Source organism: Castor canadensis, chromosome 4, assembly GCF_047511655.1.
Source record: "Castor canadensis chromosome 4, mCasCan1.hap1v2, whole genome shotgun sequence".
Classification (NCBI taxonomy): Eukaryota; Metazoa; Chordata; class Mammalia; order Rodentia; family Castoridae; genus Castor; species Castor canadensis.
In genome coordinates, this window is record NC_133389.1 from 178925631 (window position 1) to 178952944 (window position 27314).

At 47.6% G+C, this 27314-nt stretch overlaps 1 protein-coding gene across 1 annotated transcript in view; it reads left to right on the plus strand.

Annotated features, from left to right (window-relative positions):
• Positions 1-913: 913 nt before the first annotated feature.
• Positions 914-27314, plus strand: part of Sag (S-antigen visual arrestin) — a 34979-nt gene continuing 8578 nt past the window's right edge. The window contains exons 1-10 of the mRNA XM_074072317.1: positions 914-964; positions 6013-6073; positions 9097-9141; positions 10487-10680; positions 12807-12866; positions 16209-16285; positions 17506-17641; positions 18431-18515; positions 21901-21973; positions 24791-24928. Of these exons, the coding sequence (XP_073928418.1) occupies positions 914-964; positions 6013-6073; positions 9097-9141; positions 10487-10680; positions 12807-12866; positions 16209-16285; positions 17506-17641; positions 18431-18515; positions 21901-21973; positions 24791-24928 (920 nt within the window). The remainder of the gene's footprint in view (positions 965-6012; positions 6074-9096; positions 9142-10486; positions 10681-12806; positions 12867-16208; positions 16286-17505; positions 17642-18430; positions 18516-21900; positions 21974-24790; positions 24929-27314) is intronic.

Below are 27314 nucleotides of genomic sequence, written 5' to 3' on the forward strand. Positions count from 1 at the left end.
GGCGCTGTCACGTGGGCAGGTGGTCCCAGGTTTGCCTTCTCTGTGTGGCGTCCACAGGACTTTGCTTGTGAAAGCTCAGCGAGCATTCGTCTCAGACACTATGATGGGCTGTTGGGCCGGGGAGGGGAAGCAGAGGCGGTGAGAAGAGGAAGCACTGCCTCCTGGGAACCTTGGGGTGGAAATGTGGGATTTTCATATATCTTTCACAACTGTATTGGTGACGTGGCTGAGTTGTGGGTTTCCAGAGCATTTTCTATTTACTTTCCATGAGATGGAAGTAGCTATGATGGCACGTTCTTTCATCCCAGCACTGAGGAAGCTGAGGCAGGAGGATTGTAAGTTTGAGGCTATCCTTTTTTGAGACTGTCTCAAAAGAACTTAAAAAAGAGCTCAAAGCACAGTCAAGACAGATCTTTAGATTCTACCTGACTCTGTGTGTGACACCAGTGTTTAACCACAAAAGCAAAAACTTCTCACTGGAATCTGGCTGACGTCCTGGTGAGGCTTACTAAGAACTTCGAAGCTTAAAAGAAAAATAATGCACTTGAAAACAAGCACACTGGAGTGAAATACAAACACAGATGTTGGAGCGGGTGGAGGGAAGAGTCCAGTGGATGCACATCTCCTCGTGAGTAGGTTTTAGCTCCACAATGGTGGTGGTTTTTTGGTTTTTGTTTTTGAGCAACTCCACCAGCCCTTTTCTGTGTTGGGTTTTTTCGAGGTAGGGTTTTGCAGTCCATTTGCCCAGGCTGGCTTTGAACCTCGCTCTTCCTGATCTCTGCTTCCTCAGTAGTTAGGATTACAGGCGCAAGCAACAGACGCCCGGATCCACAATGTTCTTGACTTTGTTTAGAATGATTGTACCTTTTCCCAGCCCTCCAACCCCTGACCTACATCCCGAGGGACGGACAACATGGCCAGTAAGTCCCATGTCATCTTCAAGAAGATCTCCCGGGACAAATCGGTAAGTGGCACAGAAGTGAGCGGGCTTGGTGGAAATTATCGTACAATAGTAATAAGTGGAGCTTTTTCAAGTACCAACACCATCAACATCAAAACCCTGCAGGTCCAAGGAACGCTGTGTCTGGTTTCCATGTCTCTCTGGGATGAATGATGGACGTGACATAAGAAAAGGAGTGAATTGCAGCCCCTCTCTGTCTTCTGCCTCATCCAGACTTTAGTCCTGAGACTCAATCTTCTCCGAATTTCTTGGTCCCCACACTCTCACCCCGACTTCTTTTCCTAGCCAGCCTTGAGCCCATGACTTAGAAATTCAAATACTGTCTTTTCAATGCCTGTGACTCCCTTGTCTCTTTGTTGTCATGTCACCCACCTGGGAAGGCAGACCCAGATGCTGGATGAATGTGACACCCCTTTCTTTGCATCTACCTCCCACAATGCATCAAACCTCAGCTGGAAACATGGCCCAATTTGCTCCTATTCTACCACTCTGTACTGTGGCCTACAGCCAATGTTCTAGAGACTGGCACACTTAGCAGGAATGGTGCCAGCTAGGGCCCATCCGACAGTCCAGATGCGGGCATGAGCTTCCTGATATGAGAGAGCTCGTGGAGAGCTGACGAAGCCTCCCCTCGGTAGCTGGTGTCGCAGATGTTTACCAACACACCTGGCTGATTTGTTGAGGTGGGGTTTCACTCACATTTTGCCTAGGCTGGCCTCGAGCCACAATCCTCCTTATCTCTGCCTCCTGAGAAACTAGGATTATAGGTATGAGTCACTGTGCCCAGTCACTACTTTTCCCACTTAAAGCTTCTTTCTAGTTCAGCACCATCTAGTTCAAGCAATATATGTAAGTTACATTTTCTAGCAGCCCACTGAAAAAGTAAAGAAATGAGGAATTTGTATTAATACCATATTTTATTTAACTCAATATATCCAAAAAAATTATCATTTCAACATGTACGGCTGGAGGAGTGGCTCTAGTGGTAGAGCCATTAGTAAGTGTGCCTGCCTAGTAAGCGTGAGGCCACAAAAAAACCCCAAAACTAACATTTAAACGATATAAAAATTATTGGTGACATATTTTACATCCTTTTCTAAGTCATGTAAATGTGCTTGCGTGTTTTGCGCTTACAGTACGCAGCAATTTGGAATGACCGTATGGCCAGTGCCCAGCGAAAGCCTGTGTCTAGTGGTGACCATGTTGGACAATGTGGTTCTAGCTTACTCTATTGGCTGATTTCTGAAACTCATACTGGGCCCAGCAGAAACTCTCCAATCCTTAGGGTGCTGCACAGATTCAGGCTTTGCACACACTCACTTTCGCCCCTGCCTCTCCTGGCTGGGGAGAGTCATCACTTTCAAGTACTCAGATTCTTGGTGGCTGGTGCCCTCCTACCTCCCATTCTCCAAACCCTTTCCCCACCACTGTCTGTCCCGCCCACTTCATCTCAACCTCTACTTGTGCTGGTTTTCTCTGACATTTTGCGCTCATATGCAAATAGGCATCCTTTGGACCAAGAAATTTAGTTTTTTCTATATTTGTAGTCACAAGGAAAAAGAAAATTCATTAATGTCTCGTTTGGATCATTTCAATGGCACCCTCTGTGTGCTCTAGGCACAGTGTCAGGGATCTGTAGCCGTTTCTCTGTGATTCTCTCTGCTCTGCCTGCTTCTGGAATTTCTTTCTCCCAGGCTGGTGGCAAGATGGCTGCCTCAGCTCCTGGTGTCTCCTCTCACTTGACTGCATCCAGGGGGAGGAGGGTGTGACTTCGTGGGGTCTCTTTTAAAAGCCAGAAAACCTTTCCCAGAAGCCCTCCAGCCAACTTCTGGCTTATCTTCACTGGTTGGAAGTGGGTCACCTGCTCAACCACAGCCAACCACAAGCCAGAAGGAATAGAGGACCAGAACTGGATCAGGTCAATCAAGAATCCTGCCCTGGGCTGACCTGCTCTTCGTAGCACACCTGGAGGATGGTAGGTCCTGAGTGTGATCCATGACTTTTATCCAGGAGGAAGAGGTGCATGGCTGTGGGGTGGCCACCCAGCAGGCCATTACCCCGCTTTTCCACCTGCACCCCTTCTTCCCTTCCATTGCAGAAAGGGTGCCTTGGGTTCCTCTGAGGTTCACCGCATGTAACCCCAGGGTATTATGGTCTACCACCTGCTCAGGAGCCTCAGCCATCAGCCTCTCCCTGCCTAGGCTCTATCTGCAGCCCCTCCTTTTCTGCCAGTCCTTTGCCAGAGTTTGAGAACAAATCCAGCCCCAAGCATCCAAACAGCACCCACCAGCTCCAATCTGCCTCACCTCTTTCCAGTTCTTTTCCTCACTGCCACAGCTTGGGAGAACAGACCATTCCTTTCCCTTCTGTCACTCTTCAGTCCCCCCTCTTCCAAACCACAAAGAGGCTGCCTACCTACCTGGCTTTCCCTTGTCAATCTATCCTCCACTGTGCTGCTAGTGTGATCTAAGTCTCAGTGTTTTCCTTTACAAAGAAGGGCTGGTTCCTATCTTGCAGAGTTGTGAGGATGAAATGAAATTAAGTGAAATGGTGGGGTGCTCTGGTAAGCCCTGGTGGTGTGTCTTTAATTGTGTGCTGCTTAAAATGCTCCGTCTTCCTAGATGATTTGGGCTCAGGTCCTAAAAGACTCTCTCTGGCATCAGCCTGCATCCCCATTCAGTGGCCATTCACTGCAGAGGACACCATCGGCAGTTCCATAAGCATTCTCTCTCCTTTGAGCCTATTTGGGTCAGGGAGCCACCCCTCACTATCACTCTGTCACCTGGCTGTGCTGTCTGTCCTTCAGTCTTCACTCAGGTAGAGCCTTCCCTAAAAGGAAGCACTTCTCTTTCTCTTCCTTCCCCTGCCCTCTCACTACCTCTGCTCTGGCACTTGACTCAAACCGAAGGCTGGCACCCTGGATGGTTTTCATCCTCAGCACCCAACAGTGCTTGGGGGGCTCCGTACAGTGCATGGGAGGAATGAGGGAAGTGTTTGCCTCGTTTGTGGAGCTCAAAGTCTACAGGAGGGACAGGCTCACGCAACAACAGCCAGAACAGTGTGGCACGTGTTGGTGTGGGGACACAGGCCACGTGCTCCTGGTGCACCCAAGGCTGGAATGTATTGGGACAGGGAGGGGGCGTTGTGACTGTTCCCTGGAGCGTGGACAATGGACATGTGGTAGGAGAGCCTTCCCCAGGTGGAAGCAACAGCAGAGGTGCACGCCTATGTCACGTGGCCGGGGCCCAGGGCCCTGTTGGTCACATGCAAGGGGCTGATAATATACCACATGGCGTGAGTGAGTAGCCCCCAGACACAGATCAGCAGAGAGCAAGTGTTGGTTTGGTTCCTGCAAGAACAGAAGAGGTGTTTGCCAGGTAGGAAAAAGCCATGAGAGACACTGAGTGTGCCACACCAGTGCTGACAGCAGCTGGACACTGGTACCTCCCTGGTCCGAAAGGATGGGGCGTCAAGCAGATGCCAGAACCCAGAGGCTAGCAGGGTCACCTGCCAGTAACTGGAATCCTATGCCAGGCAGCCATGTAGGCAACCAGGGAACAAACACCTAACCCTCTCCTCCTCCCTCCTTCTACCTTCTGGCCCACTTTGCCTGGAATCCAGAAGGCCATGGAATTCTCTGTGATTCAGCTGAGTCAGCCCCCCAGGTGGAGCTCAAATCTGAAGGGTGAGGCCAGTATACCCCACAGCTCTCTCCTCTTGGGTCTAGCTCTCACCATGCCCCAGGTGGATTTATGGGTTTCCCATGGAATCTTCTCCTTAAATGGGTCTCTAAGGCAACTGCTGAAGACTTTCAACATCAGCCATGCAAATAGCCTAGAAGGTACAGGTACCCAGTTTAAGACAGGTGATGTGCTGCAGAGGATGGAGGATAGGGTGTGATTTAGTGACAACAAAAGGGATTTGGTGCATTCCTGGAAAGAAAAACGTGCCTGGGGAGGCTGGGGGAAGAAGGGGCAGGTCAGGGGGCATGCTTACATCATGTGCACTTAGCAAGCACGGACTGAATCCCTTTGCACACCGACATTCTGGTAGATACTGTGTCAGCTGAAAGATGCTGTGGTGAGGCGAGACACTCACAGTCCTGTGGTGAGCAGTAGGGAAGCAGCCCCTGCTGTTACACAGATGGGGTAAAGAGACCTTAGCTGCCAGGAGCTTGGAATGGACGGACAAGAGCCGAGCTGAGACCATGACTGTCCCCTCCCACCCAGCTCCATCTCCCCACTTCAGACCATGGGTTCAGGTTCACTTGTGCAGAGAACAGTGGATGGGATTTCAGACTCCTCCTGAACTCCCTAGTCCAGAAATTCTTTGAATAAGAAGAGGAAATCAAGCCAGGCACCAGTGGCTCGCTCCTGTAATCCTGGCTACTCAGGAAGCAGAGATCAGGAAGATCATGGTTCGAAGCCAGCCTGGGCAAATAGTTTCGTGAGACCTTATCTCAAAAAAACCTTCACAAAAATAGAGTTGGTGGAGTGGCTCAAGGTGAAGGCTCTGAGTTCAAGCCCCAGTACCTACAAAAAAAAAGAAGAGGAAAATTTTCAGTCCACAGATAAAAGGCTTACTATGCAAATGGATGGAGGAAGGGAGGCCCATTTACCTAGGCATAACTGTCTATTAAAGCATCAGTTAACTTAGCAAGTTTACCTGATTGATATCAGACCTGGGCTCGATGGAGAAAGGAGAGGAGAATAGGACTAGGAAGAGTTCCTTGTTAGGATATAGGATATTGAGGTCAAAGCACACCATGCCTGAAATCCACCATCTCTACCTACAGCCTGGAGAGAAGGAAGGGATAGAGAAGTTGCTGAGCCAGGTGGACTCCACCTTTCAAAATGGAGGAAAAGGGCTAAAACTGGAGCTGAATAGCAGAGTGCCTGCTCTGCTTGCATGAAGCCCTGGGTTTGATACCTACCGCTGCAAAAAAAGAAAAAGACTAATGTAAAGATTTGATAGTTGTTAATTTTTAAATAAATGCCTTTACCATCCAGTGTTCTTTGGCCATTTGGAATGTATACCTGTTCTTCCTGCAGGTGACCATCTACCTCGGGAAAAGAGACTATATAGACTATATCAACCAAGTACAGCCTGTGGGTAAGTTGAGTTTGGTGTAAAATTTTAATGCTAATTTTCCTTTAAGTCATAAGACAACTGCTGGTTTTATATTTTAATTAATTAATTAATTAATTAATTTTGCAGTACTGGGTTTGTATTCAGGGCCTCCACCTTGAGCCACTCCACCAGCCCTTTTTTGTAATGGGTTTTTTTGAGAGAGGGTCTTGCTACTTACTTTCCCAAGATGGTTTTGAACCTTGATCCTCTTGAATAGCTAGGATTACATGCGTGAGCCACCAGTGCCTGGTTGGTTTTATATTTAAAAAAAACAACCTCACTCATAATATAATTAAAGAAATGCAAATTAAAACATCAGCAAAATACCATTGGCTGACTGGAAATAATTTTACAGACTATGAGGAGATTTAGGACTCATTTCTAGAATATATGAACACTCGGACTTCAACAGTAAATATGAAGGAAAATCCAATGAGAAAATGAATAGAAGACATGAAAAGACATTTCATCAAAAAACTATATTGGAAGCCAGGTACTGGTGGCTCACACCTGTAATCCTAGCTACTCAGGAAGCAGAGATCAGGAGGATCTTGGTTTAAGACAGCCCAGGCAAATAGTTCTCAAGACTTTTATCTCGAAAGTACCCAACATAAAACAGGGCTGGCAGAGTGGCTCAAGTGATAAAGTACCTAGCAAGTGTGAAGCCCTGAGTTCAAAACCCCAGTGTCTCACGCACACACACACACACACACACACACACACAAAACCTATATTGGGGGACAGGTGTGGTGGGACATGCCTGTAATCCCAACTACTTGGGAGATGGAGGTAGGAGGATCTCAGTTGGAGGCCAGCCCAGGCAACAGCTCAAGACCCTATCTAAAAAGCAAACTAAAAATCAAAATAAGCTGGGTGCCTGTGGCTCATGCCTGTAATCTCAGCTGCTCAGGAGGCAGAGATCAGGAGGGTCATGATTTGAAGCCAGCCCAGGCAAACAGTTTGAGAGATCCTATCTCAAAAAAACCCATCACACACACAAAAAAGGTTTGTGGAGTGGCTCAAGGTGTAGGGCCTGAGTTCATATCCCAGTACCACAAAAAAACAGAAACAAAGAATGAGCTATTAATACTGTCAACAACTTACAGATCTGTAGTAAGGACATTACGCTAACTAGAAAAAGCCAGTCTGAAAAGGCCACATGTTGTATGAGTCCATTTATATAACATGGTGTTTTTTTGTTTGTTTGGGTGGTCCTGGGGCTTGACTTCAGATATTTTTGAGATAGGGCCTCAGGAACTATTTGCCCAGGTCTGGCTTTGAATTAAGATTCTCCTGATTTCTGTCTCCTGAGTAGCTGGGGTTACAGGAGTGAGCCTGTATCTGGCTGTATAACATTCTTACGATGACAAAATTATAGAGATGGTGGCTGCCAGGGCTGAAGATGGTGGGGCTGGGATGGGGAGCTGTTAAGGTGGGCTGGAGGGGAGATTTTTATAGCAATGGGATGGTTCTGGATGGAGAGTGTGACGAGGGTCACACAAATCACTGTGATAAGATGACCTAGGACCAGAGATGCTGTACCTTGCCCACTTCCCCGCCTCAGTACTGTACTGCAATTGTGTAAGATGTGATCACTGGGGGAAACCAGGAACAGAAACTGGGACCTCTCTGTGTTACCTTTGCAACTTCTGGTGACTCCATAATGATTTCAACATAAAAAGTTTAAAAAGAAAAAAATGTAGAAAAACTGGCAATGTTGAGCACTGAGGATGAAGATATGTTGTCAAAAGTCAAATCCAATTATATATTTTTTTAAATCATAAAGAGATACAAAAATTTTTATCTAGCTGGGTGATGGTGGCTCAAGCCAGAGATCAGGATTGGAGTTTGAGGTCAACCCAGGGAAATAGTTCTCAGGACCGTATTTCAAAAATACCCAACACAAAGGCTGGCAGAGTGGCTCAAGTGGTAGAGCACCTGCTTAGCAAGTGTGAGTCCCTGAGTTCAAACCCCAGGACTGCCCCCCCTCAAAAAAAATGAAAAAAACCCTGCTATATATAAGGATGATTATCACAATATTAAGTGTAATGGGAAAAATTCACCCCAAGTACCCTCACGATAGTAGGTTGATTAGATAACTTATGGCATGTCATTCAGTAGGCTAATATGTAGATATGGGCATATGTGTTTCCAGAAGAATAGATATTTGGAGCTGAGCGCCAGTGGCTCCCACCTGTAATCCTAGCTATGTGGGAGGCTGAGATCTGGAGGATCATGGTTCAAGGTCAGCCAGGGCAATACTTTGAGAGACCCCCATTTCCAAAATAAGCAGAGCAAAATGGACTAGAGGTGTGGCTTAAGAGGTAGAGCCCCTACTTTGCAAGTGCAAAGCCCTGAGTTTAAACACCAGTTCCAGCAAAAAAAAAAAGATGTTCACAAAATACAGTTGAACAGGAAAGCTGCTAACTGATCAGCATATATTGGAGGAATTTTTTAAAATAAAAACATTCATATAATTAATTAAATGTGTATGGGGCTGTGGGTGGAACTTAGGGGTACAAGGCCCTGTGTTTGATCCTCAGCACCACTAAAAGAAAAAAAAGTATGTATGTATATATGTATCTGGAAAAAACTGCTTGCACCAGTTCCTTAATAGTAGGTATCTTTGGGTAGTGGGAATTTGGATGACTTTACTTTCTCTTTGTTTAATTCCCCTTTATAATTTTTTTTTTTGGTGGTACTACAGTTTGAACTCAGGGCTTTGCACTTGTGAGGCAGGGGCTCTACCACTTGAGTCACACCTCCAGACCTTATAGTTTTCTTACAATTACCATGGGTTACATATGCAGTTAGAAACCATACTGCCCCTGGGTGTGGAGCAGCCAAGGCAGGAGGATTGCGAGTTCAAGGCCAGCCTGGGCTACACAGAGAGACCCTGTCTCAAAACAACAACAAACAAACAAACAAGCCAACTGCACATAGTTTTGTAATAAGTTGTCTGGGTCCCCTTGTCTCAGCTTCAAGAATCTCTCCTTTTGGTTTAGATGGTGTCGTAGTGGTGGATCCTGAGCTCGTGAAGGGAAAGAAAGGTGAGCAGAGCCCCTGGTCCTGGGGCAGTAAAGGTCTGGTCTCCTGGCTGACTGAGGGAAGGAGGCATTTGATGGGGAGGCAGGGAAACAAAACCCAGCAATGGTTCTGAGCCACACTGTTGCAGTGCCCTTGAGATCTGTGATGTGTGTAGTGAGTCATTCATTACAATGGCAGTTGCATAAACTGACTTAGAGCAGATTCAAGCCATGCTTGTAATAATGTCGCTGACTCAGTTCCAGTCTAAATATGCCTTTTGAGTGGTTGCTATTGGCAACCAGAAAGAATTGTTCTAAATCCTGGATGTGCCCCCTGGATCATGCCAGGTGTGGGCTGCCAGCAGCAACCGGGGCACTACAGGAATGGGGCAGAAAAGTCATCCCCTCTGTCATCCCCACCTTCCTGGGTGCCCTGCTCCTGTCTAATTTGAGCCCTGCCAGCCCCTGCCTGTGGGCACAAAAGAGTGCCTTGCTGTCAGAGAAAGTCACTGCCTGTCTCGGGCACCTTCCTCTCACACTAAACTTGAAGGAGGGGTGGGCAAGTGGTCAGTGGTTCTTCTGAGTCAGCAGCGGGTGAGGGAGAAGTTGCCCTTGGGACTGCTATGAACAAAATCCTTTACCAACAGCTACTGATGACTTGGAGGTGCCACTTCTGGCATGCTTTACATTCTAGGTCTGCACTTCTTGTCTTAAAAAAAATGCATTGTGTACAATTCTTTTGGTCCACTGGGGCACAATTTAAGTCTTAAATCAAATGGAGTTTTCAAAAGTGGTGACTTGAGAATGTGTAATTAGTTTCAGAGCCGTGTGCAAAGAAGGCTGTTAAGTGGAGAGTTCTTGGGTTTGATTTCACTTCCCCACTTGGCCCATGGCTCCGTTTGTCTCTGACACATGCCTCTTTTGCTCCCTGTCTCTTACCTTATCCTTTCCCAGCCCAAGCAAGTTAGCACTGTTTTAGAGCCCCTGAGATCCTTGAGCTGGTGGGTAAAGAAGAGGGAAGGGTGGGACGGAAGAAACAGTGGGGACAGTGGACAGCACCGTGTTCTCTGTCGACAGATTCCTACCATCCTGGCAAAATCATGTGTTTGCCAGGGAGATGCCTCCCAGTCCTCTGACATTCCCCTTTAGGATAATGAACTTGAACCCTGGGAAGGCACTGATACTCCCAAAAGATGTGGATCAATGGGATACTATGATTCTCTTAGATTCCATCCCTTCCAGACACTAAAGAACCCTAGGGCTGACAGTATGCCACGGTCAATCTGCTGCCTCCTCAGCCCAGGGCCAGTGGGGCCAATGGAGGCACATTAGAAGGGCCAAGTTCAACCCACCCATGTCTTCTTCCCAGTGTACGTCTCTCTGACCTGCGCCTTCCGCTATGGCCAGGAGGACATCGATGTGATTGGCCTGACCTTCCGCAGGGACCTGTATTTCTCTCGGGTCCAGGTGTACCCTCCTGTGGGGGCTGCTAGCCCCCCCACGCCACTGCAGGGGAGTCTGCTTAAGAAGCTGGGGGGAAACACATACCCCTTTCTGCTCACGGTGAGAGCTCCTGATCTTGCCTGCTTCCCTGGCTGTCTCCTTCACCCACGGCACCTTACAATGGGAATGGGGCAGAGGAAGGGGACGAGGGAGGACTTGATATCTGTGGGCCTGTAAATTGTACCCTTGAAAGAAATTGTAGATTGCACAGTCTGTGATTGTCTCTTTTTAAGTCATTGAAAATAGCCTCCCTGCCTTTGAAGGCACATTTCAACCTGCCCTTCAGATATTTTCCTTCCTCTGACCGCCTAATTAGATGAGCATGTGTTCTTTCTTCTCTTGTCAGCTATAAAAAGAAACTGGCAGAAGTGCCCCCATGGCTGGTCCCAGGGAGGTCTAGGCAGGAAAGAGTCCCTATGAGACAGAAGATGTTAGCAGAGTAAGATATCATTCCTCCTGTCCCTCCATGTTGGGGATGGAACCCAGGACCTTGACCCAGGCTTCAGACATTGTGTTTACCTTGCTTATTGCATGGGGGATCCTGGGGCTCCATCCCTTCCTCTCTCTTTCTCCCTCTCCTTCCATCCCCCCCTTCTCTCTCTCTCTCTCTCTCTCTCTCTCTCTCTGTTAGTGGTACTGGGATTTGAACTCAGGGCCTTGTGCTAGCTAGATAGGCAGTGTTCTACCACTTGAGCCATGTCACCAATCCCCTTTGCCTCTCTTGAAGCCTGGGTCTCACCCAGTGAAACCCAACCCTGGGACGTCAGACAAAAGCTTGATATGGGGAAACTTCAGCTGTCTTTACTAGCGTGCTCGCTTGTCTTATGAGCATACACTCCTCCAAAGCAATGTGGTTGAGCCTGAAAAAGTAATGACACACTGACCCATGCTACGACATGGACAAAACCTAGAAAACACGATGCTGAGAAGCCAGACATGAAAGGACAAATAGTACTGTGTGAGCCCACTTGTGTGAGGTTAATGAAGCAGTCACATTCATTTAGACAAAAAACAGAAGTCAGGGCATCAGGTGCTGGGGAGGGAGAAGAGGAACAGGATTTGAGGATCAGTGGGGATGGAGCTTCTGTATAGGATGATAAAAACGCTCTGAAGATGGGTGGTTGTGGATCAATGTGAGTGAACTTAACGCCAATGAAGTATACATTTAAAATAGTTAGAATGCTAAGCCTGGTGTTACTCCATTTTGCCACAGTTATTATACAGATTTCTTTTTTGGCAGTAGCAGAGTTTTGAACTCAGGACCTTGTGCATGCTAGACGGGTATTCTAACACTTGAGCCATGCCTCCAGACCCAAAATTTCATGGAAAAAAAAAAAGCTGTTTGGTCCTGGATACTCCCATGCACCTATGCTGAGAGTTTGAAATGACATAACCTTTCAGTGACAGCATCTCAGCATATATTAGAAATCTTTTAAAATGTGATTTTTAGCTGGGTATAGTGGTGTACACTGGTAATCCAAGTACTCGGGAGGCTGAAGCAGAAGGTCTCAAGTTTGAAGCTAATCTGGGCTACATATTGAGATCCTGTCTCCAAAAAACAAAAATTGGGCTAGAGGCATGGCTCAAGCGATAGAGCACCTGCCTACCAAGTGCGAAGCCCTGGATTCAGACCCCAGTGCCGCTAAAAAAAAAAAAAAAAAAAAGCAAAATGTGATTTTGACTGACAATTCAGGTCAATGTAGCGTATAGAATTTATTGGTTAAAACTGTGCCAACATGTGTGAAGAAGGATATTTATTGCAGTGTTGTTTATCATAGCAAAAAAAAAAAAAAGACCACGAAAGTGTCCCACAAGGGAAATGGCTATATAAAATATGCAGTATGGAAACCCAGCAATAATGGTGCAGAACTGTTTCTCATGACATGGGAAAATGGCCATAACGCTTTCTGAACAGGGTTAGAGCTAAGAAAGCAAGCAAAGCAGACTGGGGACAAGCTCGTTGTTCCCATTGCTGTAGGCGGCGCACACCTGCGTACAGCCTCCTTTGTGTGTCTGAGTGCAGGAGACTTTCAGAAGATCATGCCTCCACATTAAGCTGGGTGTCAGGTGTAGGTGACTAGGTTTTTTTCTTGTTTCTTGCTCTCCATCTTCATTTTCCCACAATACATTACACATGAAAGAATCCCGTTTGAAAGAACTGGTTTTTTATTTGTTTCTTTTCTCAGTTTCCTGACTACTTGCCCTGTTCAGTGATGTTGCAGCCAGCTCCGCAAGATGTAGGGAAGGTAAGTTAAAAAACTACCACGAATTCCCTCATTCTTTCATTCCTTTAGCAGACTTTGTTTTGGACTTTTTTTTGGTGAGACTGGGATTTGAACTCAGGGCTTCGCACTTGCTAGACAGGCACTCCACCACTTGAGCCACTCCGCCAGCTCCCTGTTTTTTGAGCTGGATCTTGCTATTCATGATTCTTCTGCCTCGGCCTCTGAAGTGTGGGGATTACAGTGTGCACCAACATGCCTAGCTCTTTCAGCAGACTTTTTTTTTTTGATGGGGTGTGAACCCAGGACCTTGTGAATGCTAGGCAGGTGCTCTACCACTTGACTCATGTCCCTGGTCCTTTTAGTTTTAGCTATTTTTCCCTTTTGTCAAAATGTTTTTATTTTTATTTTTGCTTTAGCTATTTATGCCCAGGGTGGCCTGGATTGAGATCCGCTTATTTATACTTCCTGAGTAGCTGGAATGACAGATGCATGCCACCACTCCTAGCTTTTTAATTGGTTGAGATGGGGGTGGTGGTCTCACAACTTTTGCCTGGGCTGGTTTTGAACTGAGATCCTCTCATCTCTACTTCCTAAGTAGCTAGGATTACAGGCATAAACCACTGCTCCTGACTTCAATAGACTTTTTTTTTAATCATAGGAAATTTCAAGCATACATCAAAGTAGAGAAAACCATACAAAGATCCCCTGTGAGGCTGGTTGAGTGGCTCAAGTGGGAGAGCACCTGTCTAGTAAGTGTGAGGCCCTGAGTTCAATGCCAGTACCACTAAAAAAAAAAAAGAAAAAGATGGCTGCATGCTTCTGAGAGGCAAGGGAAGATGTGGATCTGAGGGTTGATTATTAGTGAAGTGGAGGAGAAAGCCACTCTCTCCCAGATGGGAGCCTCCCAGGCAGAGGGAGCAACCTCAGGTGTGTTCTGGGGGCAGCAAGGAGCAGGGCAGCCAGGTCTCCAAGGGCCTTGCAGACCCCTTGAGTTTTCTCGTGAGTGAGATGGGAGCCAGTGGCAAGTTCTGAGTGGCAACTTCTGACTTAGGTTTCCAAAGGGTCCCCTATTAAGAATGGGGTTAGGTGGGTGAAGCGTGTGTCTTGACGGGGGAGAAAAGCAAAGGGAAGTAATGACCAGGATGGCCCAGAGGCTTCAGGGAGGGAAAGGTGCGAGGACCCACAGCCCAGCGTCCTAAGATGTAACTCTGACATCAAGTCTGTACCTGGATTGTGGAGGATGGTGACAGATGATGACAAGGGTGAGGGCAGTGTTTGTCAGTGTGGAGTCATGGCCTATCTGTGACTTGTGGATCAGAAATGGCACTTAAACTGAGATGGGATGGGATGGAATGGAACGGAATGGAACTGAGTTGACAAGAGTGGAATGAGATGGAAATAGAGAGAGTCACACACAGCAAAGCTGAATGTTACGTCGTGACCAAGGTTTCACGCAGGCCTGTTTCCTATGCTACATTATAAATCTTACCTCTCAGACATTTGAATGCCATGGCCCAGGAAAACAGGGGTTGTGGACAGCTGAGATCAAGATGAGGAGGTCACTCGAGAAGAGGGTGAGCAAGTGGTATGGCTCAAGTGGCACACACTTGCCCAGAAAGCATGGGGCCCTGAGATCAAACCCTAGTACCGCCAAAAAAAAAAAAAAAAAAGAACTGAAGGAAAGACAATCCAGCTCAGTCAGGTCTGACAGCACTCTTTCAAGGAGGCCTGGGATCCAGACTCTTAGGCAACCTGTCTGGATTTTTACAACACTACAGGCCAAACAGAGCGCTGCCTGTTTCCTGTGTTGGGGGCAAGGTGAGAGCTATGGGCAAAGGGAATACTGGGTGGGATCTGGGGGCACTGTGAGAGGGGAGAGACTGAGGGACACATAAGAGACTGTCAAAGACATGATATAAATAATATCCACTGTATTTTATATAATCCATAAAAAATTATGTCATGACATTAATAGCACATAATTTATTATATAGTGCTCTATAACATAAGCGTAATATGTAATGTTATCATGTTAAGTTACTGCATTATCATATGTAATATCACTATGCTATGAAATAACATTGAAATATTAATATGGTTAATATATGATAATGTATTTATATATAAATAAAACTGCATGGTATTTTATTAGCATAGGTCGTTATTCAGCTTTTCACAGATGTAAAGGGATCAAGTGTCCAGCCGGAAGGAGGAGCAGGACTCAGGGGAGGTCTGCGAAGTTCGAGGCTTGTGCTGGGAACAGCACAGATTGAGTGGGTGGGTGACAGAGCTGACCTGGCTACAAGTTGCCTGGCTGATGGTGGGTAATGATGTGTGTTTATTTCCAACCTGGGTTACAGTTGCTGTGATTGCTCAGTTGCAGAGTCTATAAGTTTGTTGCAGATACATCGCCATTAACAGCTGGTGCCATGCACCTTAGGTGACTCCACTTACCCCTCTGGGCAGGGGGCAGAGGGCCAGCCATCTCCTGTGGGCACCCTGGTACCGCACAGATGAGCCAGGAGGTGGAGTGGTTACACAGGAGACCCCAGAAGTCACAGCAGGGGCAGAGGGATAAAGGTCACTGGCAGGTGCATTTATTCAATCCATGCTTACTTAAATTTTTTTTAAACCAGGTTTCCATGGCTTACACCTGTAATCCTAGCTACTTGGGAGGCCAAAATTAGGAGGATCTCAGTTCAAGGCCAACCCTGGGGAAATAATTCACAAGACCCTCTCTCCAAAATGACCAGACCAAAGTGAGGTGTGGCTCACGTGGTAGAGTGTGAAGCCAAGTTCAAACCCCAATACTGTCAAAAAAAATTTAAATTAAAAATTAGATTTTACCCCAAGTTCTATCTCTTTTAAAAATGTCATGAGCTGTTGGCACTCTAGGGCGTTGCTATTGCTGCCTGGCCACACTTGGCTACAGTGGAGCTGAACTGATCACCGTGCTAAGGGGTTGCACCCAACGGGGTATTTGTGGACCTGGCCCCCAGGCCTCCGAGCACCTGTGTCCGTCCCCATGCTGTCAGCAGCAGGAAGTCAGTAACACATACAGGGTCATGTTGGAGAAGGACACCTAAATGTGTGAGGTGGAAGGGGTCATGGACCTGCCAGGGTGCTCACAGCACCCTCCATAGCTACGGGAGGGGCACATCTGACAGGCCAAACCCCTTCCACTCTCACTGCTATGCTAACGTCCATGTTTCGTTCCCAGTACACTTCCACATCCAGTCGTCTGGGCAACTCGAAGGAGAATATGGCTAAAATGAAATCTTATAGCCACACCTTGGCCTGGGGGAGGTATTATGGGGAAGGGGGGTGCTGACTGTTCCCTGTCTGCTCTCTTGTCTCCAACAGAGCTGTGGGGTTGACTTTGAGGTCAAAGCATTTGCCACGGACAGCATAGATCTTGAAGAAGACAAGATCTCCAAAAAGTAAGAGATCTTGGGGGAGGGGTGTGGTGCAGGGGTGGGGATAAGAAACTGCCCCCACTTTATCTGGGTGTGACAGCTTTCCCTATAGGCAAGGTGTTGGGGGATGGGGAACAGGAGAACTTCCCCAGGTGAGGGCAGTGAAGTCCAGAAACAGCTACCATCCACATGTTGCATGGGGCAGTGTGTGGGGGAGGGCTGATGGTTGATCATCTGGGGAGCTGGTGAAAGAAAATGTCAGTGGTGGTAGCAACCTCAAGGGCTCATGGAGGCCCCTAAAAGCTGCCCTCATCCCTTCTTTCTTTTGCTTATTTTCTCCTCTTCCTCCTTCTTTTTGAGATAGTATCTTGCTGTGTATCCCAGGTTGGCCTTCAGCTCCCAACCCTCCCAAGTTCTGGGATTATAGGCACACACACTTTCTTCCTTTTGAAAAAAACAATTTTTTATTGTGGTATATATATATATATATATAATATTATATATATATTATGCATAATATATTATATATTTATAATATATCATATTTACACATTGAGCCACTCCACCAGCCTTTTTTGTGATTTTTTTTTCAAGATAGGGGCTCATGAACCATTTGCCCAGACTGGCTTTGAACTTCGATCTTCCTATCTCTGCCTCCTGAGTAGTTAAGATTACAGGAGTGAGCCACCAGCACCCAGCTCATTTTAACTACTTCTAAGTATATAACTCAGTAGCAGGAAGTACATCTACAATATTGTGGAACCACTGCCATCTGTACCCCAAACAGACCCTGTCACCAAGAAGCAATACCCCTAGTCCTCCCACTGCCCACTGCTCACTTTTCTTTTTTACCCAAACAGGATACCCAAGCCCTTCCTGTGTTCTCCCCACGCCCAACATGCATATGTCTAAGTGCTTACTATAGTTAGTAGTCACAGTGCGCCAGCTACATAGAAGCCTGGTGACATAAGGCATCTACACTGTCACACAGCCTCACTGAAGGAGGCTGAGTAGGGCCTGACAAAAAGAAGGGGACCCTTTTAGACACAGCTGGTTTGACACCCAGAGAGAATGGACCAGAACGGGTCATCCAGGGCAGCCCTGTCCCATCCTCCCCTGGGCAGTCCTATCTCCCCTGGGAGTGTTGGAAGTGCTTGCGAAGACACCAACGTGACACTGTGGGGGGAAAGGGAAGGCCAAACTGAAACACCAGCGCTCACCAGGAATCCCTGGGCTTCTCACAGGAGCTCTGTGCGCTTACTGATTCGGAAAGTGCAACACGCTCCGCCTGAGATGGGTCCCCAGCCCTGTGCAGAGGCAGCCTGGCAGTTCTTCATGTCTGACAAGCCCCTGCACGTCTCTGTGACCCTCAGCAAAGAGGTAACTGTGTGGGCACGTTGTAAACCATCTTGTTCCTGCAGTAGGTAAAGGTGTAAATGCCTGGCTTATTTAATAAATTTGGACCTAGTCACCTTGAGCCTCATAGCATGGCAAAGTGACTGGCACTGCATTCATTGACTGTCCCCACAGACTGGGGAGCTGGGAGGGCTGGCGAGCTACTCGCACCTCTCCTTCCAGCCATCTTGGCCCTTCTGTGTTGTCCTGGGCCTTGTTCTTTAATACAGTACCACTAGGTGTGCTCACCAAATAGTTTATCAAGCTTCGCAGAGACCACACAAGGCGGCTGTGCAGGTGTGTTGTCATCGACTAAGAGTGTTGAGGTGGAAAAAGGTTAAAAGCCCATTGGCCAAGGCTCTAGTCATCAAATGGTCAGTCATGCACATGTGTCTTCAAGTGCCCAACACAATGTGTGCACGTGTGTATGTGTGTGGGGGGGGGGGCCAGGATAACACAGGGGATCCTGCGGAGAGCTCCATCTCCCAGCTTTCCCAGTGCTCTCCTTTCATTTCATTCATCCTCTCCCCAAAACCTCCCGATTGTACTCAAGGCCTCCCATCTCCCTCTGATGGAACACGCAGTACTCCTTTATCCTCCTCAGCCATCTGCAGATGGGGCAGAATGTGTTCCAGACCCTCATTGTCCCTAAAAGCAGGGGAATTCAGCCACATTTATTCTAGGTAAAAGGCTGGAGCTAGTCTAGGAAGTCCTGAGAGTAATGGTACCGCCTCCCTCTGTTCTCCTCTTCTGACTGACTTCTCCCTTTTTCAGATATATTTCCATGGGGAGCCCATCCCTGTGACTGTGACTGTGACCAATAACACAGAGAAGACAGTGAAGAAGATTAAAGTATTAGGTAGGGCATTCTTCTCCAAACCAGAGGGCAGGGTCTTCTAGAACTCCCATCCCCATCTTCTGGTCTGACAAGACCCTTACTTGTCCTTGGAGCTGCCTGTTTGTCTATGTTGTCACAGACAGCAGAACCTTAGAGGGAGAGTGACTACACTGTGTCTACTTGGGACAACATCCCTGACAGACAATCTTTCCATCTTTCTGTGGTCATGCCTTCCTGGAGGGTCCCCCCGAGTCAGATCTCACAGGAAGTATGGGAGGAGTTTTCCTTTTTTGGATCAGCGATAATTTTTGTAAACAAATGCAGCAAGTATAGCGGGAAAGGCACTGGATTGAAAACACCAGGCTGTGGGCTGGTGCTGTCTATGTCTCTGAATCACAGTTAACATCTATAGAGGCAGCTCTGTCTCCTTTCCCAGGCTTTGTGAGGCTCAAAGGAGAGGTTCCAAGTGCAGGAGCTTTGTAAATGGCAAGTGTGACTGTCTGACTGAAATGGCCTCTTGTGTTGGCCAGCCCTGGTCATGTACTGCTGGGGAAGTAGCTCCACTTCCTGTTTCTACACATTTCCCCAGCTCAAAGGGCAGGTCTTATGTAGGATAGAATGGGTTGACTTGGAAAGATAGCCTCTAGATTCAATCTGGTTTTTTTGTTGTTGTTGCTTGTTTATTTGTTTGTTTAAGACAGGGTCTCATATGTAGCCCAGGCTGGCCTCAGTAAGTTCAACTTTTTTTTTTTTATTACTGGCGTCAGGACCTCAGGCTTGCTAGGCAGGTGCTCTTCCACTTGAGCCATACCCTCAGCCCAGATAAATTCAACTCTTTTTTTTTCCTTTCAGTATTGGAGTTTGAACTCAAGGCCTACAACTTAAGTCTCTCTACCAGCACTTTTTTGTGAAGGGTTTTTTCCAGATAGGGTCTCTCGAACTATTTGCCTGGGCTGGCTTCAAACTGCGCTCCTCCTGATCTCTGCCTCCAGAGTAGCTAGGATTACAGACATGAGCCACCGGTGTCCGACAAGTTCAACTTTTAACTCAGTCAATGACCAAGACAAAGACAGATCGATACTGTCTCAAGGTGACCAACTGTCCCAGGTTGTCCAGGACAAAGGATGTGGACATTTCAATGCTAAAATGGGGTTTGTCCCAGAGAGACCAGGATGGTTATTTGCCCTAAGTACTTGTTAAAGTTAGAATGTGTACCCTAAAAATTCATGTGTTGAAAACTTAATCCTTGCGTTCCCGTGTTAATAATTGGAGGTGGGACCTTGAGGAGGTCATTAGGGTTAGGTGAGGGTGGAGCTCCCATGAGGATATGAGTAGATTTATGAGAAGAGGAAGAGTGACCTAACCTAGCAAGTCTACTCTGCCTTGCCAATGTGATGCTCTCTGCCATGCTGTGATGAAGCAAGAAGGCCCTCACCAGATGCCACTGCCATGCTCTTGGACTCTCCAGCCTCCAGTGCCATAAGCAAAATAAACCTCTGTTCTTTTTGTTTTGTTTTGAGACAGGGTCTCACTGTGTAGCCTAGGCTGACCTTGAACTCACAATCCTCCTGCTTCAGCCTCCCATGTGCTGGGATTGCAGCTGTGTGCTAGCACACACAGAAACATCTCTGTTCTTTATGAGTTACCCAGTCTGTGCTATTCAGTTGTAGCAACAGAAAATGGGCTAAGACAGCATCTGACATAACTTTCCTCTTTCCCTCTGTGTCCATCACAGATGAAGTTTGGGAATTTTGATGCATGCATGCTAAAGAATTCTAGATTATTGTCGTTGCTCTTAGGAATTCTTAATTTACAGTTTTGTTTTATGATGGTTTACTTTATGTGCCCTTAGATCTTTATAGGATCTGGAGTTATTTAGCATCAAATAAACTGCTCTGCCTAGTAGTGGGTGTGAGTCAGGCCACTATAACAAAAATACCATAAAGTAGATGGCTTATAAGCTACAAATATTTATTTCTGATAGTGCTGGAGGCTGGGAAGTCCAAGATCAAGATACAAGCAGGTTCTGATTGATGAGAGCCCATTCCTCGTAGACGGTGCCTTCTTGCTGTATTCGCACACGATGGAAACATGAGCAAGTTTCTTGGGCCTCTTTTTAAAGGGTACTAATCAGCAAGGCGTTGGTGGCTCAAGCCTGTAATCCTAGCTACTGAGGAGGATTGCAATTCGAAGCCAGCCAGCGCAAATAGTTCGAGAGACCCTATCTGGAAAATATTATTCACACAAAAGGGCTGCTGGAGTGGCTCAAGGTATAGGCCCTGAGTTCAAACCCCAGTACTACAAAAAAAAAAAAAAAAAAACCACCTAAAACCAAAAAGTCTAAAAGGGTACTGATTCTATTCAAGAGCACCTCATCCCCATGGTCTAATCACCTCCCCACGGCCCTTGACACTGTCATCTTGGGGTTGATATTTTCACATGTGAATTTTGAGAGGACAGGAAGCAAACCTTCAGACCAAATGATTGTGGATAAACAATCATTTGGTACTTTGATGTAAAATTATTTCTCAACTGGTTGTGGTGAAAGATGCCTAAAATCCCAGTCCCTTGAAGCTGAGGGGGTTGCATTGTGAGTTCCAGGCCAACCTGGGATACATAGCAAAACCCTAACTGAAGAAAAAATGTTTTTTAAAGTTTTATAAATCCAAGCAATAAAGCTAGTAACCTTGAAAGAAGCTGACAAATTTTCTGAAACAAAATGACAATTGCTTTCCATGGCCAGGCTCCATGCTGAATGCTTCAAATTGTTTCTTTTAATCCTCAAATTTAAAAGAGATGAAGTCATCTTTTAATCTTAACAACTTCCCTGTGAGTTAGCCACAATTTTCACTCCTATTTAACTATCTGGAGGGGAAACTGAGACATAGAGCAGCTAAATAGTTCACCCACAGTTAGTGGCTAAGCAGAGACTTGAGCCCAACCCATCAGGCTACAAGGCCCATCTTCCTATGTACCATGTTGCACCCTCAAATTAGTCCTATGCTCCTTCTAGATGGTTCCTAGAAAGCTCGCAGAATTTATTAAATAAGGTACAAGATGAGGCTGGGTTTGGAGAGAGAGAGAGCAAATGGTGAGTTCTGGGGAGGTGGAAGACACCGTGTCTTTGAATCAGGGCAGCCAGAGTTAGGTGATGGCTCACAGGAGAAGAGGGGCTCCCAGAGCCCCCTTCGCCTTACAGCCTGGTTCACAGCTGAGAGTTGATACAGAGCAGATTACTGGAGAACAGAAATTGCCTGAGGACATGTAAGCTGGGGGCTGAGAAAGCCAGGAGACTAAAATGACTAAGAGAGCAAAGCCCTGCTGTGTCCCCTGGAAGGCCGGGAAGGACTGTGCATATGCACAAGGAGCTCAGTGCTGATCACCCGACTGTGTCCTTCCTTTTCAGTGGAGCAGGTGGCCAACGTGGTTCTCTACTCGAGTGATTATTACGTCAAGCCTGTGGCCACAGAGGAAACACAGTAAGTAGCGGTTGTGTTTCCACTTCCTGGGCGGCCCACCTTCTTTGTCAAGTTCCTCCTTTGTGCTGCGCTGGAGAGGGAACTAGAACACTCAACCAGCCTGTCGCTTCCTTCCCCTTTTCTCACTTCAAGCGCTGCAAAGAAACTTAGCATCTTAGCTGTGTGTTTACAGCTAAACACCCCATGTGGCCCATCTCACAGGAGATCTGAGAACTTGATCATTCAAGATAAAAGTGAGATGAGAAATCAAGGTGGAAATGTCACTGTGGAGTGACAGGGTTTCTCTGTGTATTCTTGGCCTGGGTTATCCGATGGCAACATGAGAGTTCAGCCCAGCCAGAATACTCTCTTTTGACCTCTTCCGTGAAAATCTTGTAACAACGACAGCTGAACTAGGAAGCTGGATCTGTTCTTAGCCTGTTGTGAATGAGTTCTTTTCCTTCAGTAGAATCAAAGCCAAAAGAGAATCCTCTGATGGCTCCTTCATGCTGGTGTGAGAGACCTGCAGGTTTTGCTTTGTGCTAGAAGGTCAGATAGATTCATTTAACGCACAGGTGAGGGGGTTGTTTTGCCTGCTTCTCCTCTTCTTAGGAAGATCCTTTCTGCTTTGTCTAGCTGGGATGTTAAAAACCATTACCAGGGTTAGAAGAAGGTTGGGGTGATTAGATGATATTACATAATATTTAAAAGGCAACTTAAGGATAAACTATTACTGCAAACAAATTTGGTTTACAAGGGAGGGAAGCGGGAAAGAACTACAAGTCGTTGGCTGATTTTCTTATGCCAGGTCTGGGGTCTGGTCCACATTTTAGGGCACATCCTTGCCATCCTTGGCCTGGGGGTTTCTTGGTTCTGGATGCCTTTTGGCAGAAGCTCAGCGACACTGGGGCAAATGGTCCTAAGTTTTCTCCTAATGTATACCCCATTATCCAGTCCTTTTTAAACCTTTGGGCACATTTTGGGCCAAATGATTCCCAGGAGACTGGAAACCATCCTCAGATCCTCCTGAGGGTAGGACAGGGAGACTGAAAACTGGGCAGATCACATTAGTGGGTGTGTTAGCTTTTCATTGCTGACACAAATACCCAAGAAAACATGCTAAGAGATTTATTTTGGCTCCCACTTTCAGAGGTTTTGGTTCACTGTGGATGAGGGCGTGGCAGGGCAGAGAAGCTCACATCATGGTAGCCAGGAAGCAGAGAAAGAGCATGGCTTCATTAGCGGGCTTTCTCTTTTTCTCTGTTTTATTCTATCCAGGCCCTCAGTCAAGGGGTCGTGTCCCTTTGTGTGCTGTCCACATTCGGGGTGTGTCTTCTCCCCTTAGTTAGCCTCTCTGGAAACTCCCCCATGGACACACCCAGAGGTGTGCTTTACCAATCTCCTGGGCCCTTCTCAATGCAATCAAGTTGACAATCAAGATTAACCATCCCCATAGGTCCCAGACTAGAGGCCACTCAGAAGATTGCAGCTATGAGCCATTCTCCCAGGCCCTGCAGCTCCTGCGGCTCTGGTGGGCATGGCTCAGTCAGGTTGGACCCAACTTCCCAGTTGCTGCCCTACCTTCCAATCCCACGTCCTGGGCAGTGGCCCTAGGGTCTTTGCACCGTCCTTTGGCAAGCTCTGCTGCAGAAAAGGCCACTACCCCCAGCCTAGTCCTGAAGACTCCTTCCTGCTACAGTCCCCTCTACAATGCAATGTCTTGTTTTTGTTACTGCTGCCGCCCAAATCGAGCTCATCAGAGAGATTCTGCCAAGTATGAGGAAGTGGGTCACCCTGGGCTCAACCAAAATTCTGTAAAGAACTTCCTGTATCCACCAGAGACAGGATAAGCCACAGCTGCTTTAAACTCCCCAGGGAGAACAGCAGGGATGTCCTTCCTGTGAGAGGCAGTTCAGGCGTGCAGATGTCTTGAAACTCGGGAAGCAGTCCTGATGCCGGCTCTGGCAGCAGTTTCAGGCCACACCCTGCCTTCTTCTGCCGAGTACAAGGACGCAGGGTGAGCTGTTGCCACACATGACTGCAGGCACAAGGCTGGTGGAACATGAGGCAAGAGCAGTGCAGACAGCCCTCAGCACAGACCTGGGGCCTGGTACATAAATGGCAGTTCTCCAGCTCAGATGCTGCCTTGTGACCCTGGTGATGCTGTGTCCCCAGCTGAACCCCGGACCTGCTCCTTTGTGCTAGGTTCCCACAGCACAACTGATGATGAAGAATCCCTGGAGAGACAGCGTGTGCTGCTTTGAAACCAAACTAGCCCGGTCTGTGTGGTTCAGAGATGGAGGCCCCAGCCTCATGCTCGCCAACCCGCCATTGGCCATATGCTGGTCATACTTAGAGTGACAGCTTTGACAGCAACGTCTGTTCCTCAAAGGGTCTGCTGTCCTGCAAGAGGTTCACCAAACTTCCACAGGAGGTTCTCTGGGCTTTCTGATCTTTGGGCCAGTTGGTCTTGTTTCTTGTTTTTGGTTTTGGTGGGTTTTGCTTTGTTTTGTTGAGACAGGGTCTCACCATGTAGCCCAGGCTGGCCTCAAACTCACAATCCTCCTGAGTGTTGGGATTACTGGCATAAGCTACCAAGCCAGCAGTTGGTCTTAGTCTAACTCAACAGAACATTCTAGAAATTCAGCAATTGAGAGTGGATGGAGGGCTTGAGGAAATGTGCTAATGTTGCTGCCAGTCTACTCAGGGCTTTCACTAACACTGTGCTCCTCCTCCCAGTCAGTCCATGGGGAACTTTGATCCTGGGAAATGCTCCATGGCAAATCGGACCTCCCAGGGTTGACGGTCATAAGTCCTCCTCTCTTGTTCTTCCTCCAGGGAAAAAGTGCCACCAAACAGCACTCTGACCAAGACACTGACACTGCTGCCTCTGCTGGCTAACAATCGAGAGAGACGAGGCATCGCGCTTGATGGGAAGATCAAGCATGAGGACACAAACCTGGCTTCCAGCACCATGTGAGTCCTTGAGTCCAGGTGAACGGCTCCATCATGGCTGATGCTGGCCTGCACCCAGGCTCAGAAGCAGGCATGGGCTGCTGGCATCGGTACCACAGAGCACAGACCTAGAGGCCCAAACAAGATTCCCACTCCCATCTTGGCACAAGTGGTGACTACCCCAGTGGGCTCTGGGCACAGCCTGGCTCACTGCCCATCTTCTGGGTGACCCTGGCCAAGTGATTTCACCTCTCTGAGAAACCCAGTTGTCCCATCTGTAAAGCAAGGTGATACCAGTTCCAATCCTGGAGTGATGAGGACCACACGAGGCACTCAGTGTACTGTGTGGGGCCTGATGCTCCAGAAAGGTCAGCTGCAGTTTCCGAACACTATGGCAGTTCCTCTACTTTCACTCATTCACGGAAGGTGAGGGACAGGAGTCCTGAGGGCCACGGTTGTCAATGAGATTTACATGCAGGATTTAGGCAGCTGATCTAGAAAAACTGCACAGTGGAGCTCCAACATTAGTACCCGCTGCCACTGCTAGCCACCCTTGTAGGTGTCCACTTCTGCAGTGAGTGAACTCTAGGGGTTTGGGGCAGGAGCCAAACCCCAGACTCAAGGCCAACTTGCTGCCCTCTCCCTGTGGGATACACTGGGTTCTCCTTCCTGGCCCCTGTTAGGCCACCTCCCCGAGGTGACGCCCATAGGTGGCTGGCATGTTTTACCATGTGGACAGTGGCTCAGTAGCTCACATTCTGTGAGGCCAACCGTGGGGACAGTGAATATTTGGCAGAAAGCAGCTGGGAGTCAAAGGGTTTTCTGAGGACAATTTGCCAGGTTACTGTCTTAGCTACTAAAGCATGCTTGTGAAGCTCCAGGGAGAGGCTAACAGGGAAACTGATGCCTAGATCAACCTAGTTGAAGGCACAATGGTCCTGATATCAACAATGGCACCCCAGGGCCAGGATGTGGCTCAAGCGGTAGAGCACTTGCCTAGCATGTATGAGGTCCTGGGTTCAATCCTCAGCACTGCAAAAACAAAAGAAAACAATCCCCCCAGATAAGCGCACTCTGCGATAAAGATGTTTTACGATGTATGGAATAGACTATTAACACTCATGTCTCTCCAACTCTTTGTGAGCAAGGTGTACTTATATGCATTTTATGGATAAGGGAATTATCCCTTAATTGAGCCAGAACAAGAGACTTGCCCAGGGTCACTAGGTCAGTTAGTGGTCAAGTCCACTTCTCGCCAGCTTTCCCACTCAGGACAATGGCCGGAGAGAGAACTTGCAGGGAATTCTCAGGCATGTGATGAAATATGTTCTATTCTCCACTGTTTGGCTCCACTCTGCACAAGACAGAAAGTCAGTGCCAGCAAAGGGATTGGGGTCCCCTTTTCCTGCTCCCTTTTCTATCTCTGTGCTCTGAGTGCTTGGGCATCTTCCACAATTCCAGGTGAGCGAAGCTCTTTGGGGAGCATTAGTCCCATCAGAAGTCTCCCTGGGCTGGATGTCATCCTCCAGCTGAAAGCTGCCTGACTGCATCCTGGATAACAGAGCTGCCCACACAGCCTCCCCTGATCTCACTTTCTGCCTTCAGGGTTCTCTACCGCGATTTCTGTCACGACTCACATATTTGCTGGTGTTTCATGGTTAGGTTCCTATTGTTGACATCCTGGAGTACTCAAGTCACATGAAATAATAATCTGCAATAGGTTCCCAAGGTGACTGTGTCAGTGGAATCAGAGTGAAGGTTCCGCCAAGGAAAGTTACAGTGTCCTCCCTTTGGGACATACCTTCCTGAGCTCTGACTTGGTGCCTTTGCGATGCTGGGTGCTGGACACACAGAGCTGTTAGGTACAGTCTAAAAAAACCATGATTCATTCCCATAACTGGGTTGTAAGACGCTGTCCACGTGCCATTTCCCATGAGCAGAGCACAGCAGAGGGAGGCCCAGTGTTGCTTGGCAGTGCCCAGGAAGGTTTCATAAAGGAGGGGTCTTTTTCCTTGATGGCTTAGGGCAGGAAAGGGGGGAGAAGGGCATCAGTGTAAGGTTGTGGTTGGCACTAGGCACCACTGGGCATGAGGTGGAAAGGTAGCTCACAGATTTCAGCCAAGTCTAAAAGCTGGAAGATCTCTCAGGCCACAGAGTGGCTGGATTGCTCAGGGAAGACAACTGGCCCATGGGATATAAGTTCCCGAGACAGATCACACAGCCAGGGAAGTCTGGTGGGAAGACTCGGTGGCTGCTGGGATGATGATTAGGGCAGACTGGGGAGGGGGAAGAGACAGGAGGATGGATTTACAGCTGGGTGATCAGGTGAATGAGCACTGGTAGAGGGTCAGCCCAGAGAGGGTGAGTGCAGGCTCTGCCTCTCTGTGGACAAGGAAAAGACAACCCC